A 14,872-nucleotide genomic window follows, 5' to 3' on the forward strand; every position below is an offset into this window, starting at 1 on the left:
TATTTTCATTATTTTGAACTTTAAATTAACTTTCCCCCCCTAGTTTGGCATTTCACGTAACGTCCTAGGCTCAAATAAGAACTGCCTTTACCACTGGATGTGATGGCTGCCGTATGACCAATCAGAAGCATGAACTAACATTTTCCGCTTCTTGCACTGATCCCTGTCCTGCTGGCTCAACCTCATATCCATTCTGCTTGATGGGGTCCAGGCCTACTCATTAATGCTGCATGCCTGCAAAGTTGTTCAACCAGTCTCTGACACAGGCTGCCGCTCAACCAGCCGCGCTCCCTGCAGGTAAGAGCGGTGGGGCTGGGTAAGGGGGGATTTTGAGGCACGATGCCCAGGGAAAATCAAATAAATGATTCCCCCCTTACCCGGCCCCACTGCTGTTACCTGCACGGACCGCTGCTGCACTCGATGTTAACCCTACACGACCATAGGGGCACATACTGCAGCAACATGGCAGCCCAGATTTTGAGAATGACCAAAATAGCCTTAGAGCCCGCCGCAGCGGGCTCTATGGCCATTAAAAGCCCGCTTCAGCGTTCGGCTGGGGCCTTTAAAAAGGGAGCGGGCCTTTAATGGCTGGTAGATCCTGCTACGGCAGGCTCTTAGGCTATTAGAACATTCCGCCCCTAGAGGGCAGAATGTTCTAATTTGTAAAACAAAAGCCTCACAGAGCCTGAGGGGTTGAAATCCCCTCTGGGCTCAATGAGGCCTTTATTCACAGCTGTTGCTGTGAACAGACATTGGAATGATGATGCTCTGAACTTTTACCATCCATTAGAAGCCCAGAGCACTCCATTGTTTTCAATTGATCTCAACATTCCAATGTTCTAATAATAGATGGTCAACAGGGATGTCTGTAGATCTTATACAGAGTCCAAGCATATGAAAACCAACAGGACTGGCATAGATTATGTTGCGTGAGGTAAGTGCAAATTCCTACTCTGCAGTCTTACGCTTTTCTCGAGGCATGCTACAATCAGGGAATCTGCCCATTTCTCACCAGGCAGGTCACCTTTCTCTGTGAAATTAGCTACTGCATGCAAAGGAGTCTGCGGGTCGGGTGAGATGCAGATTATTGACTCCCAAACTGGATGTTCTCTTTTGGTAACAGGCGTCAGGCGGAATGGGCATGGCTGATGGGCATCACTTTTGCCACTGCTTTGACTGCTTCACCTAACGCCATCCACTTTGGCTACTTGATGGAAGCATGCAGCACAACCAAGTTAAACTCCGGTAGATAAGGGAAAGGTTGTCATAGACTGCATCGACCTTTCCATATGGGGAGAGGGATCAGCCTGGACAGAGGTCTACCAACCTCCCTGAAGGGCCTAAAGACCTCTCTTTGCAATGTAACGCTTCATGGTCACAGTATAAGAGACGTGAAGAATGTGTCTTTGCATTCTGACCTTGACCAATAGCGAACAATCACTGGCTCCTCAGAGGGACATCTGGTGGGATGACTTTTCAATCCATACTTGTGATCAAAAGATGTCTACTGAGAAGGAGAGCTTGACTCTTAGGAACAAATCTCTTCTGCGACCTCCTAATGTCCTCTGGTATGTGTGGTTGAGTGCACAGAGGCATGCTGGCCATAAATGGACAAATGACCAGTCGGTCTGCTGCATCACAGCATCTGGGGCTGGGCCTCTGCTAATCACATGTATCGCTGCCCACGAAGATTGAATTGGGGCTGACAAATAATTTTTTATTGCCAACTTAGCAAATTTCAATGAAATTCATTACAGACCTCTAAGAAGTTGCAAAGTTTTATCCTTTGCGAGATTTGCATAACAAGTGTGACCTTTGAAACTAGTTATTGTACTAAAGGTAAACTTGCAGAGAAAATGCAACAAATATTTGGAATGAAAAAACACTGCAATAGGAAACGTTCAGAGAAAAACTCTGACTATAATTACTATCTTGACTGGGATTCTTCAGAATGAAAGATATTCCTCAATGCTTTGAAAATAATCTTGCAAAGCAGCTAAGAAACTTTATCCAGGAGTTCCTGGAAGAGTAATTCTACTGAACTTTTTTTTTTATACAAAATGTAACTAACTGATCAGCAATAAATGCTGGTCCCCCTTAGCTACCTCTAAAACCCTGAGTCTTAAAAAGGTTCTTCGAACACAAGGACAGGGGGTCTGTACTGCCCGGATGAACATATCACCTACCCGTTGATGGCCGTCAAGAGTTTCAACCAACCAGCAGCTCGTTTTTATCTTTATTTCTAAGTATTTGTTGGCATTTATACAGGTCAGGTTCAGAACTAGCTGGAATAGACCAGTGATGTTTTCTCCAAGTTGGGTATGTTTCTGGATACCACTGATGAAAGAAAGCCTTACTGCTGAGTCAGGGCATTCTGTGATGGTCTTGGACAGGACAGGTGGCAGAGGACCAGTTCTGTTTAACCTTCTCATGACCAATGCACAGTTTCCAGCCCAGCAGTTTAAATGTGTCTGGGCTATTTACTCTGACCTCTGTTAATAACCAGCTGACCCAGCCGCAGGTTAAGGTTGACAGTGGTGTACCTGTCTGATTCCAACCCCGCAGGCAAGGGTGTTGGGTAGTTTATTTTACGTTGGGTGTGGTGCACCCGTGCAATTTCCTTGCAGCGATGGGACACAGATTTTTTACAAGTAGTCCCTCCCTCAAGGCTGTGTCGATTTAATGTTCAGCATTATTCATTTCTCTCTGCATTCCTTATGCAGCATCATAAATATGTTTACATTGCTGCCCTCCCCACAAAAACATAGCGCCTAGTGAGAGACACGAAATCAGGCCTCCCAGTAGTGGTGACACAGATAACCCTGCCCAGACGTTTCCAGAATCACTTAAACTAACTTACCACAACCACACCCTTGGGGTCATAATGTTATGTTCTGTGAATAACAAAAAAATGAAATGAGGGCAAGCCATCCTCAAACTCTCAAGAGAAATATCCTGGCTGCGCAGAAGCCACAAATAGCTGCACCCTGCAAACACAAAAGGAAACTTTTGCAAAGAATACAACATTGTCAACTGTAATGCACCCATTGACCGACTGAAAAGCAGAACACCATTGTCAATGTAGCTTTGTATAGAATAATGTACCCCCATTGTTTTATACAAATCGATGCAAACTATCTGTTGTTTGTTGCCCTGTTCTTAATATCGAGGCTTCTAGTCTTTGGTTGGTTTCCCATTGCATTCTTCCCAAAAGATGTGATTTTCAAACAACCCGTTTCAGCAAAATATGACAATTGGGACAATATAGGCAAGCCAGAAACTATGAGGCAAAAGATGTCAAATTATGCAGCAGGATTGGTTAGATTATAGGGCAAATTAAACCGAAGGTTAGTTTATGGACGAATTATTCATATTTTGTGGCATTTTTTGACATACATTATTAAAAAAGAGATCTCAGTAACTTGGAGAATACGAAATTTGCATAACAAAAACTATAAACAGTCAGTGGAATCCACTTAAAATGTTGTTTGTGAAGAACAAATTATATTTTTCCTTCAGAGTACATGGTCATAACTGTATTATCGCTGTCTTTGCAATCGCTTAGAGTCCAAAAGTTTGTGCAAAACAAAAACAATGCTGTTCTCTGCTAAAAAAACAAGTCTACAGGTTAGGTTGACCAGACGTCCCGGATTTTCCTGGGCAGTCTTGGTTTTTGTAGAACTATCCTGGCGTCCTGACCAATGTTCCCTCAGGTTTATTTTCTCTGTGTGCGGTAATGAAGGGCTTCTGTGTACTGTAGCCAAGGCTGTGTGCGCTGAAGACTAGAAAAAAATTCACTCTGCAAGTAAGTATGATGCGTGAGCTTCTAAATTTAGTTGTTTTCACTCAGGTGAAGGTTTATTTGAAAATTAATGCAAAATTGTTCATTTTGATTCAATTGATCAACATGGGAAAGTCACTTTTAAGGCAACTGATTTAATGTTGTTGCATAGCAAACCATAATGGTCATATCAACACCTTGTACTTTGCATTAACTTACAGAAATTTGAAAACATGCTCTCTCAGGCTGCCACAAACCAGCTACAAACAAAAATAATACACATCTGACTCCCTGATTTAATAGGTATAGAAATATGGGATCCTTCTGCATGGTTACCCCCACTTTTTTGCCAGGTGTTGTTAAGGTTTCTGACTAGTCATACTGGAATCCTGCTAATCAGGACCCCAGTCTCTGTGCTTTCTCCCTTAAATTGGCTTTGGTGAGTACCTTGGTACATTCCTAATTGGCTGCTGGTGTACCCTAGTAAGTTTCTAGTATACGGTACTAAAGTACCTAGGGCCTAGGTACACCTGGGGTCCCCCAAGGGCTGCAACATGTGTTATGCCACCCATAAGGGATCCTCCAAACTCTGACTACAGGTCTGCCAATGCAGCCTGCTTGAGTTGGTTCATGCACCTCTCACAAAAGATATAAGTCTCCTTATATCTAACATCACTGCAATTGAAACCTATAAGTCACCCCTCTAGCAGGCCTTTCAGTCCAAAAGGCAGGGTGCTCGGTTCCGAGTGTGAGGGTGGCCCTGCATGAGCAGACCACCCCTACAAGCCCCAGAGTCCATTCTCCAGGGTTTGAAAGTGAATCAGCTATTACGATATAGAGAGGCCATGTGTCATTACGCGATGACCATCTCTAAACAGACTGGAACAAACCTGGGCGTGTTTGGTATCAAACATGTTGGAATCATACCTCAACACCGTATCCGGTGTTGGAGGTATGATTGCATCCATGGTAGGGCCCCTCCAGGAAGCCCTCCATGCTCCCGGGACCGATCTTACAGAGACTGGCAGCAACCTAGGGCTGCTGCCGACCACAGACACGATTCTGCCTTCCTGCTACTGGGTCAAGCGCGAACAGGGGAAGGTAGGACAACAGGTGTCCTGTCACAGGGAGGTGTGACCACCTCCCAGACAGGATTTAGTGTATTAGGCCGGGGAGGGGGCGCTTGCCAGTGCCACATAGTCTACTGGAATGTCACATTTGGTGCCCCCCTTGCATACTCTAGTTCAAACCAGCTCAGCTCTGGCTCGAATCTGGACAAAGGACTTGCGAGTATTCTCCCCACTGTCCAGCCCCTCCTCTGGGAAGCACCCGGGAACTATCCCAACCCTCACCTTAGGGTACTTAAGGGCTTACCTCTGGTGGGACCCTATATTCGTCATGGGATTTGATTCAGATCTAACTCTGCGTCCACTTCAAACCGTCTAAATATCCCGACCGAGTTGTGCTGACCGAGTCGGACTGACCGCATCGAACTTCGCTGCAGGAACCGAGACTGCAACTGGGAAGACTCTGTCTGCTCCGGACCTCTTTGTTCTGCTAGTCGCTGCACCATCAGTGTCCGTTTTCCATACAGGTTCCATCCTGGGCCTGTGGACATCCAAGGACATCTGAAGGAAACTCTCTTTGAGGGAAGGAGTTACTCCCCTGCATCAGCAGGCACTGCAACTTAGTTGCCCGAATCGCTGTTCCTGGGCTCCTAAGGACTCCAATAGGTTAAGTAACGTATGAGATGGTTCTACAACGTCTTTGAGGCCCGCACTGTCTTCAGACCGAGTATGAGGCCAGGATCCCTCTTCGAAACTGCCGGAACCGAGTCTCTGAGCATTGCATCGGCTGGCCGTTGCTAAGGTTGGGTGACTCTCATCTCCAGTGATCTCCAGGCCTTGTCATGGGTTTGCCTTTGATTCCAGTAGGCTCCCCTGCTTGCTCAGGGCCTACTCTGACTTACTTGAACGTGTACCCTAGTTTCAAAACCTCTCTTGCACTGCATCAATCCTTTACAGGAGCTGCTACTATGCTATGACGCTCTCTCCCTATCGACTAAGATGGTGAAATTTAAATTACGCTGGCATAATTTGTGTAATTTTAGGAATTTCACAATACGCGCATTTCTAGATGCTCCTAAATTTGACACTGCGTCAAGCAGGGCTGCTGTGAATAGTATATAGGTCTACAAGTCCCCAGTTTCAATCCAGCTAAAACATAAGTGGATGAAGTTGGTTTTGCCTTCATCAGAAAGCAAAATCTTAGCTTAAATTTAATTCACAGAGGGCGAAAATAAGGATTTCTTCTTTTTATTATTCATGTAAATTCGTATTTACATTGCAGGCACCTGTCTTTGAGCACCACTTATTTCACGGGGCCAATCGAAGTTTAGAAGAATCCAAACAACTTGCAAATCTTAAGAAGTTCTGATGTGTTTAATCTTTCTTGTGCCTCCTAGTGAGATTGCACATATGAACTATATAGTCCTCATCTACAGGATTGCTTCTTAGCAGGAACAAATGCTTCCAAAGCTCCTAATGTGTAGCAAGCCCAAAACTGAAGACCAGTTCGAAAAAATGCAGTTTCAAGCATAATAAAATAAGGAGACGTGTGCACCTATAGTAGGGTGACCAGATTTTCAGAATGAAAAACCGGGACGGGCACAAACATAGACATAGGACTAAATGTCCTATTAAGTCGAAGGGCATGTTATGTTATGTTATTTGGTATTTTTATAGCGCACAGCTGCCCCAGCAAAGGGGCGTCCTGGCGCTTTGACAGATGCTATAACATAACACACAATAAGAGAAAAGAAATTAACTAGATACCGGGAACAGGAAGGTTTTAATCGCCTGCCTGAAGGTGAGCAGATCTTCAAGAGCTCGAATGTGTACAGGGAGTGAATTCCATAGGCCTGCCGCTAGCACCCTAAAGGAGCGGCCACCCATTCTGCTCAACTTGAAGCGTGGACAGATGGCCAGATGAAGTCCCTCCGATCTCAAGGATCTCGAAGGCATATAGGGCGTAAGAAGAGGAACAAGTGCCGGCGGCGAAAAAGATTTCAGAATTTTAAAGGCCAGGCACAGCGCCTTGAACTTAATTCGCTGTCTGACCGGGAGCCAGTGCAAGGCCGTGATGGTACCAGACACTGAACAATGTCTGGGAAGGCCCACAATGGCTCGTGCCGCGGCGTTTTGTACTCTTTGGAGCCTAGAGGCCTCCGCTTGATTCACCCCTAACAGCAATGAGCTGCCGTAGTCCAGCCGAGAAAGTATTGAGGCCTGGATTACAAGCTGTCTGGTAGGGGGATCAAAATACTTTAAGACCGGCCTAGTACCACGCAAAATTCCGTAGCACGTGGCAGCCACCTTCTTGGTGTGATCTCTGAAGGTCAGCGCAGAATCTACCCATACTCCTAAATTTCTCACTCCAGCGGCTGGAATAGGAGTGACACCAAGCTCCGATGGCCACCACTGATTTCCCCATAGCTCCGCGTGCTTCCCTAGAACCAACACCTCCGTTTTGGTGGCATTCAACTGAAGGCAGTTGGTGCGAAGCCAGCCGGCTACTGCCAAGAGACCCGCACGGAATCTGGGGGCCTCCACCTCAGGGTCTTCACTAAGTGTCACCGCTAGCTGTGTGTCGTCCGCATATGAGGCCATCGTGAGACCCCACTGTTTGACGACACCAGCCAACGGTTTCACATAGAGGTTGAACATTGTCGGGCTCAACGAAGATCCCTGTGGTACCCCGAGCTCCAAAGGATAGGTGGCAGATTGACCAGGTGGTATAGCCACTTTAAAGGAGCGGTCTGCCAGAAAAGACCGAAACCACTGGAGAGCGACATCCGTCACTCCCGCCTCCTGTAAGCGTTGGATAAGTATATGGTGGGACACAGTATCGAAGGCTGCGCTTAGATCTAATAGTATAAGCGCTGCAGTATGACCTGAGTCAAGTACCTGGCGAAGATGTTCCATGATGTAAAGTAATGCCGTCTCGGTACTGTGTCCTGACCGGAAGCCGTTCTGACTGGAGTCCAGAATCTGGTTACGAACCAGGTGCTCGGACAGAACAGAGTTGACATGGGCTTCAGTTACTTTAGCGATCCAAGGCAACAGGGAGATAGGTCGATAGTTTTCTGGCAATCGGGGGTCAGAGTTGGGTTTTTTTAGTATCGGAGTGACCACTGCCTGTTTCCATGCCGCGGGTACCGTTCCACAAGACAATGACATATTGATGAGATTCAATATGGGGTTGCGGCACAGCGGGGAAAGTGTGTTAATGAAGGCTGGCTTTAACGGGTCCGTAGGAGAGCCTGACTTGACCTTAAGGCTGAACCTGTCAAAGGCCTCAATAGACAGTTCAGGTAGAATGGCCAAAGGCTCAAGATCTGTCGTAACAGGGGTAGAAGCCAGTCGATCCTGGTGGAGTGTGTCGAACCCATGATAGATTTTTTCCACTTTCTCCACAAAAAAGGAGGCCAATTTATCACAGTGCGAATCTGTGCAAATCACCTCTGATGATGATCTGTTTTTCATAAGGTGCTTCAGTACCTTGAAAATCAATTTTGAAGGATTGGAGCTGGTAGCAAATTCATGAGCGTAGAAAGCAGCTCTTGCTCTGCAGATAGCTCTATGATAGAGTTTCAACTCAGTGAAATACCGAGTTTTCAGCGCAGGGTCATAGGAACGTCTCCATTCCCTCTCTGTTTTTCGGCAGGATTTCTTCAATTCTGCGAGAGACTCATTATACCAGGGGCTCGGTGTTTTTGTCCGGCCTTTCGACCACCGCAAAGGTATAAGAGAATCCAAGGCATCTGTGATCCAAGCGCAGAACTGTTGATATCCTTGATCCACATTAGTAAAGGTACTCAGAGGTTTTCGCTCTAATATACCGTAGAACTCTTCCAACGTAAGCTTATGCCAAGGCCTTTTAAGAATAGGCCTGTCTATGGGGATAAAAGGTTTATCAAGGACCGGACAGAAAGCTTCTACTAACAAATGATCAGTCCACCCCATCAACCTCGGTTCTGACAGCCTTAACCCATCTAGAGTGGAAAAGAAGGGGTCAAGAATGTGACCTCCCGAGTGGGTTGGAAGGGTAACGAGCTGAATCAGTTGGAGAGCTTCCAGATCCGCTAACAGGGAACTCACGGTAGTGGAAGACCCATTATCGAAATGTATGTTGAGGTCACCCAAAATATTAAAATTGGCACAGCCGAGTGCTATAGGACTGACCATATCGGCCAGTGCTAACCTAAAAATCGAGTCATTGCCGGGGGGACGGTATACAAGTAGGCCACTGAAAGTAAATTGATGGGAAAATGCGACTTTAAAAATAGCGCTTTCACATGCGGGTAGTTCTGACGGCTTCCATTCCGCCGGAAAACAGGATTTGACTGCCATAGCAATACCACCACCTCTTGTGGTCCTGTTAGAAGTGAAGATGGTATAATTCTGGGGGAATGCAAGATTCAATATGGCGGAGTCAGAGTCCTGAAGCCAGGTTTCTGTCATTAAAAAAACATCGGGATCCTCTTTATCTATCAGGTCGTAAATAGACAAATGATGCTTTACAAGTGATCTAACATTAAGGCACCAAATACGAAGATCTCGAGATGCAACATGTAATCGTGTGACTGGTGCGGTATTGTCCAAGGAGCGTATTTTTGTAGGGCTCATAAGAGACCAGCCTTTACAGGCGCAGCTGTATGGGCCAATTAAAGGGTCCACAGGCTTACACGCACCTCCTTTGGACATTTGCCCTATGGCCAGCAGCTCTGACCGTGTATAGGACAACATACCGGCCAGGAGCAGCTCAACAACAATGTGTTGAGATACAGAGCCTGCCCGCCTCGCGCTGCCTCGACGCGGACGAGCGCAGACGGGCAGGACTCTGGCACGACTCCGGCTAAGCGACGGCGTCCTCACCTGCGCGTCCCGCTGCGCGGGAGAGGGGAGCTTTAAGTAGGCTCGCCAATTAAAGCGCGAGCGCGAGGACGCTCCAAGATGGCGCCCAAAGCTATCTTCCCATTCCCTACCTAAAATGGCGCCCACAATGAGCCACCCCCGGGATCCAGGCCCGCCCAAACGGCGGTGAGGGAGCCGAATTATATGCGGTAAGAGGAGGGGGCCAAGACCCTGCTAAAATCAGGGAATAAGTGCAGGAAATAAAATTTAAACAATATACAAAACAAGGATAATTAAAAGCGTTAAAAAGCGCAGCGTAGTGCCTGCAGCAGCGCCAGCAACAGCGTGTGTCCGGTCAAATGAGCATCTGTCAAGGCCTACCCAGAAGCTAGATTCGCCTTAAGTAGGCTCGCCAATTAAAGCGCGAGCGCGAGGACGCTCCAAGATGGCGCCCAAAGCTATCTTCCCATTCCCTACCTAAAATGGCGCCCACAATGAGCCACCCCCGGGATCCAGGCCCGCCCAAACGGCGGTGAGGGAGCCGAATTATATGCGGTAAGAGGAGGGGGCCAAGACCCTGCTAAAATCAGGGAATAAGTGCAGGAAATAAAATTTAAACAATATACAAAACAAGGAGAATTAAAAGCGTTAAAAAGCGCAGCGTAGCGCCTGCAGCAGCGCCAGCAACAGCGTGTGTCCGGTCAAATGAGCATCTGTCAAGGCCTACCCAGAAGCTAGATTCGCCTTAAGTAGGCTCGCCAATTAAAGCGCGAGCGCGAGGACGCTCCAAGATGGCGCCCAAAGCTATCTTCCCATTCCCTACCTAAAATGGCGCCCACAATGAGCCACCCCCGGGATCCAGGCCCGCCCAAACGGCGGTGAGGGAGCCGAATTATATGCGGTAAGAGGAGGGGGCCAAGACCCTGCTAAAATCAGGGAATAAGTGCAGGAAATAAAATTTAAACAATATACAAAACAAGGAGAATTAAAAGCGTTAAAAAGCGCAGCGTAGCGCCTGCAGCAGCGCCAGCAACAGCGTGTGTCCGGTCAAATGAGCATCTGTCAAGGCCTACCCAGAAGCTAGATTCGCCTTAAGTAGGCTCGCCAATTAAAGCGCGAGCGCGAGGACGCTCCAAGATGGCGCCCAAAGCTATCTTCCCATTCCCTACCTAAAATGGCGCCCCCAATGAGCCACCCCCGGGATCCAGGCCCGCCCAAACGGCGGTGAGGGAGCCGAATTATATGCGATAAGAGGAGGGGGCCAAGACCCTGCTAAAATCAGGGAATAAGTGCAGGAAATAAAATTTAAACAATATACAAAACAAGGAGAATTAAAAGCGTTAAAAAGCGCAGCGTAGCGCCTGCAGCAGCGCCAGCAACAGCGTGTGTCCGGTCAAATGAGCATCTGTCAAGGCCTACCCAGAAGCTAGATTCGCCTTAAGTAGGCTCGCCAATTAAAGCGCGAGCGCGAGGACGCTCCAAGATGGCGCCCAAAGCTATCTTCCCATTCCCTACCTAAAATGGCGCCCACAATGAGCCACCCCCGGGATCCAGGCCCGCCCAAACGGCGGTGAGGGAGCCGAATTATATGCGGTAAGAGGAGGGGGCCAAGACCCTGCTAAAATCAGGGAATAAGTGCAGGAAATAAAATTTAAACAATATACAAAACAAGGAGAATTAAAAGCGTTAAAAAGCGCAGCGTAGCGCCTGCAGCAGCGCCAGCAACAGCGTGTGTCCGGTCAAATGAGCATCTGTCAAGGCCTACCCAGAAGCTAGATTCGCCTTAAGTAGGCTCGCCAATTAAAGCGCGAGCGCGAGGACGCTCCAAGATGGCGCCCAAAGCTATCTTCCCATTCCCTACCTAAAATGGCGCCCACAATGAGCCACCCCCGGGATCCAGGCCCGCCCAAACGGCGGTGAGGGAGCCGAATTATATGCGGTAAGAGGAGGGGGCCAAGACCCTGCTAAAATCAGGGAATAAGTGCAGGAAATAAAATTTAAACAATATACAAAACAAGGAGAATTAAAAGCGTTAAAAAGCGCAGCGTAGCGCCTGCAGCAGCGCCAGCAACAGCGTGTGTCCGGTCAAATGAGCATCTGTCAAGGCCTACCCAGAAGCTAGATTCGCCTTAAGTAGGCTCGCCAATTAAAGCGCGAGCGCGAGGACGCTCCAAGATGGCGCCCAAAGCTATCTTCCCATTCCCTACCTAAAATGGCGCCCACAATGAGCCACCCCCGGGATCCAGGCCCGCCCAAACGGCGGTGAGGGAGCCGAATTATATGCGGTAAGAGGAGGGGGCCAAGACCCTGCTAAAATCAGGGAATAAGTGCAGGAAATAAAATTTAAACAATATACAAAACAAGGAGAATTAAAAGCGTTAAAAAGCGCAGCGTAGCGCCTGCAGCAGCGCCAGCAACAGCGTGTGTCCGGTCAAATGAGCATCTGTCAAGGCCTACCCAGAAGCTAGATTCGCCTTAAGTAGGCTCGCCAATTAAAGCGCGAGCGCGAGGACGCTCCAAGATGGCGCCCAAAGCTATCTTCCCATTCCCTACCTAAAATGGCGCCCACAATGAGCCACCCCCGGGATCCAGGCCCGCCCAAACGGCGGTGAGGGAGCCGAATTATATGCGGTAAGAGGAGGGGGCCAAGACCCTGCTAAAATCAGGGAATAAGTGCAGGAAATAAAATTTAAACAATATACAAAACAAGGAGAATTAAAAGCGTTAAAAAGCGCAGCGTAGCGCCTGCAGCAGCGCCAGCAACAGCGTGTGTCCGGTCAAATGAGCATCTGTCAAGGCCTACCCAGAAGCTAGATTAGCCTTAAGTAGGCTCGCCAATTAAAGCGCGAGCGCGAGGACGCTCCAAGATGGCGCCCAAAGCTATCTTCCCATTCCCTACCTAAAATGGCGCCCACAATGAGCCACCCCCGGGATCCAGGCCCGCCCAAACGGCGGTGAGGGAGCCGAATTATATGCGGTAAGAGGAGGGGGCCAAGACCCTGCTAAAATCAGGGAATAAGTGCAGGAAATAAAATTTAAACAATATACAAAACAAGGAGAATTAAAAGCGTTAAAAAGCGCAGCGTAGCGCCTGCAGCAGCGCCAGCAACAGCGTGTGTCCGGTCAAATGAGCATCTGTCAAGGCATCATATATATACAGCTGCAGGTGGCCCTGATCCTGAGGTAACGGCTCAAGAGCGAATCACCGTAAACATAAGTAGCCTGTAAGCCATGTACATCCACAGGATGCGGCTTGGCCTGTGTGGCTTGAGACATGCATTCCCATGCGTTGGAGGACATGCAACTGCAGAAGCAGGGGTTTAGCCCCAAGAGGCTCCTGTGCCTCCTGGAAACCAGGCTTTATGCTTAGCATGGCTCTCGCAGGGGAACATGCCACCGGAGGGACTGATCATTGGTGCTGATGGGAAGGATCAACTAAGATATCCCCACTGCTGTCTGGGCCCATAGTAGAGCTCCCAAGGACAGACCCAGGAGATCCTCATGACCCCATTCAAACATGCCTTTATGATGTCAGTGCCACCCCGCTAAGAAGTCCAGAATGGTCCCCACAGTGTTGATAAAGTCTGAGAAAATCTGACAAACAACATCGCTGTACCATTGTGCTACGCAGTGCAACATTTGAACAAAATAGGTGCCAGGACCTGCCCCAGGAGGCCACTGCAACTTGCACCACCCATTGCCACCGCCAGTGCAGCTAGTGACAGTAACAACACATCTTCAAACCATCACACTCCTACAGGTGTGACAATTCAGACTATTCCAAGCTCCAAAGCTATAGGAGCAGCGTGGGTGGCATGCAGTAGTCGTGTTTAGTGGATTAACAATTGTTGTTGTTCTCACCTCCAAATTACACAAACAGCGTCACCATGTAGCAGGCTGTTATAAGTGCTGGTGTTAGCAATTAAGCACCGGTGCTGAGCACCGGAAACCACCGGCTCAAATTAGGTAGTGGTGCTACGGGGTGTGTGAGATGACTGAGCCGGTGTTGGTATAATGCCCTGCTTATGTACCAACATAAAGCAGGGGGCAGAAGACATCCAGTAACATTAATAGGGAAAATACTCATCCCAAGAGCACAGGGAACCACTAGATTTGTATGGATATCCCTCATAAGAGTCATGGGAGGAAAGATACATTAAGTTGTCTTGTGAATTTGATGCCATATGTGTCCTATGCACGATCGACCATTGCCACAGGTCTGCGACAGCTAAAGATGCAATGCTCTTCAACAGCAAGAGGGGGGAGATTGAGGAATTAGAGCAAAGACAGACGTGGTGAAAGTTTATAGGGTACATTATTATCATAGGCTGGATGCTAGGCCTACTAAATGCGATCAGTCACCAGTAAATATTAAATGTTGATAAACAAAAAGAGGGCCCAGAGCAGGCATTTGCTGAACTTCCTACACCAATCTAGTCACCATGAAATGGACTCCGCAAGTAATGGATAATCCTAGACCGAGGAAAAATTTCAATGATGCCAACATAATTGGCTTGATTTCAATGATTTTGTGTTATGCTTCATATGCCAAGTCGTAGAAGTTCATAGAAAAATGATAACGCAGGAGCAGAAGAACAACGCAAAGGACAAAACGCAAGCAGCAGTCGTTCGCAGTATTTCTGTTTTTGGCACTAGAACACATTCATATCAAAATAAAATATATCATTGATGTCATATTTGCATTTCCTGTAATTATGCATAATTTCTCATGATTTTCTGGAAATGCATGTGAAAGCATATTACGAAAAATACGCACACCCCTAATAATCATCACACAATTGGAGACTGACATCCAGTGACCCTAAGTGAGGAAGTCGCAGTCCTAAGTCAAACCGGCAGTCTTTGCCAACTGGTTTGCTAAATGCTATAGGTCTTGATGCTTTGATTCAACTAACTGAAAAAATATTAGCCACCACTTTGCAATGCCTAGTCAGATAGACCTCCGTAGGAAGGCACCAACACATTATCCAACATGGAAATCAATTTTTTATATATCTTAAGTAGGAGTAATAAAAGCAGAATAAAAGCAGAAAAGAAAGCATGATAGCTAAGGCTCTGTCAGGATTAAAGAGACGTTAAACCAAAGTTATCTTACCCTTAATATAGTAATAATGAACACTCTATGGAGTAATATTATCGGTTAATCGCTCACCAC

At 47.4% G+C, this 14,872-nt stretch overlaps 1 protein-coding gene across 1 annotated transcript in view; it reads left to right on the plus strand.

The window, feature by feature from the left end:
* Positions 1-230: 230 nt before the first annotated feature.
* MUC16 (mucin 16, cell surface associated) overlaps positions 231-14,872 on the plus strand; it is a 245,625-nt gene continuing 230,983 nt past the window's right edge. The window contains exon 1 of the mRNA XM_085637002.1: positions 231-297. Coding sequence (XP_085493128.1) covers positions 231-297 — 67 coding nt within the window. The remainder of the gene's footprint in view (positions 298-14,872) is intronic.

Source organism: Triturus cristatus, chromosome 12 (assembly GCF_964204655.1).
Source record: "Triturus cristatus chromosome 12, aTriCri1.1, whole genome shotgun sequence".
NCBI classification, from domain to species: Eukaryota; Metazoa; Chordata; class Amphibia; order Caudata; family Salamandridae; genus Triturus; species Triturus cristatus.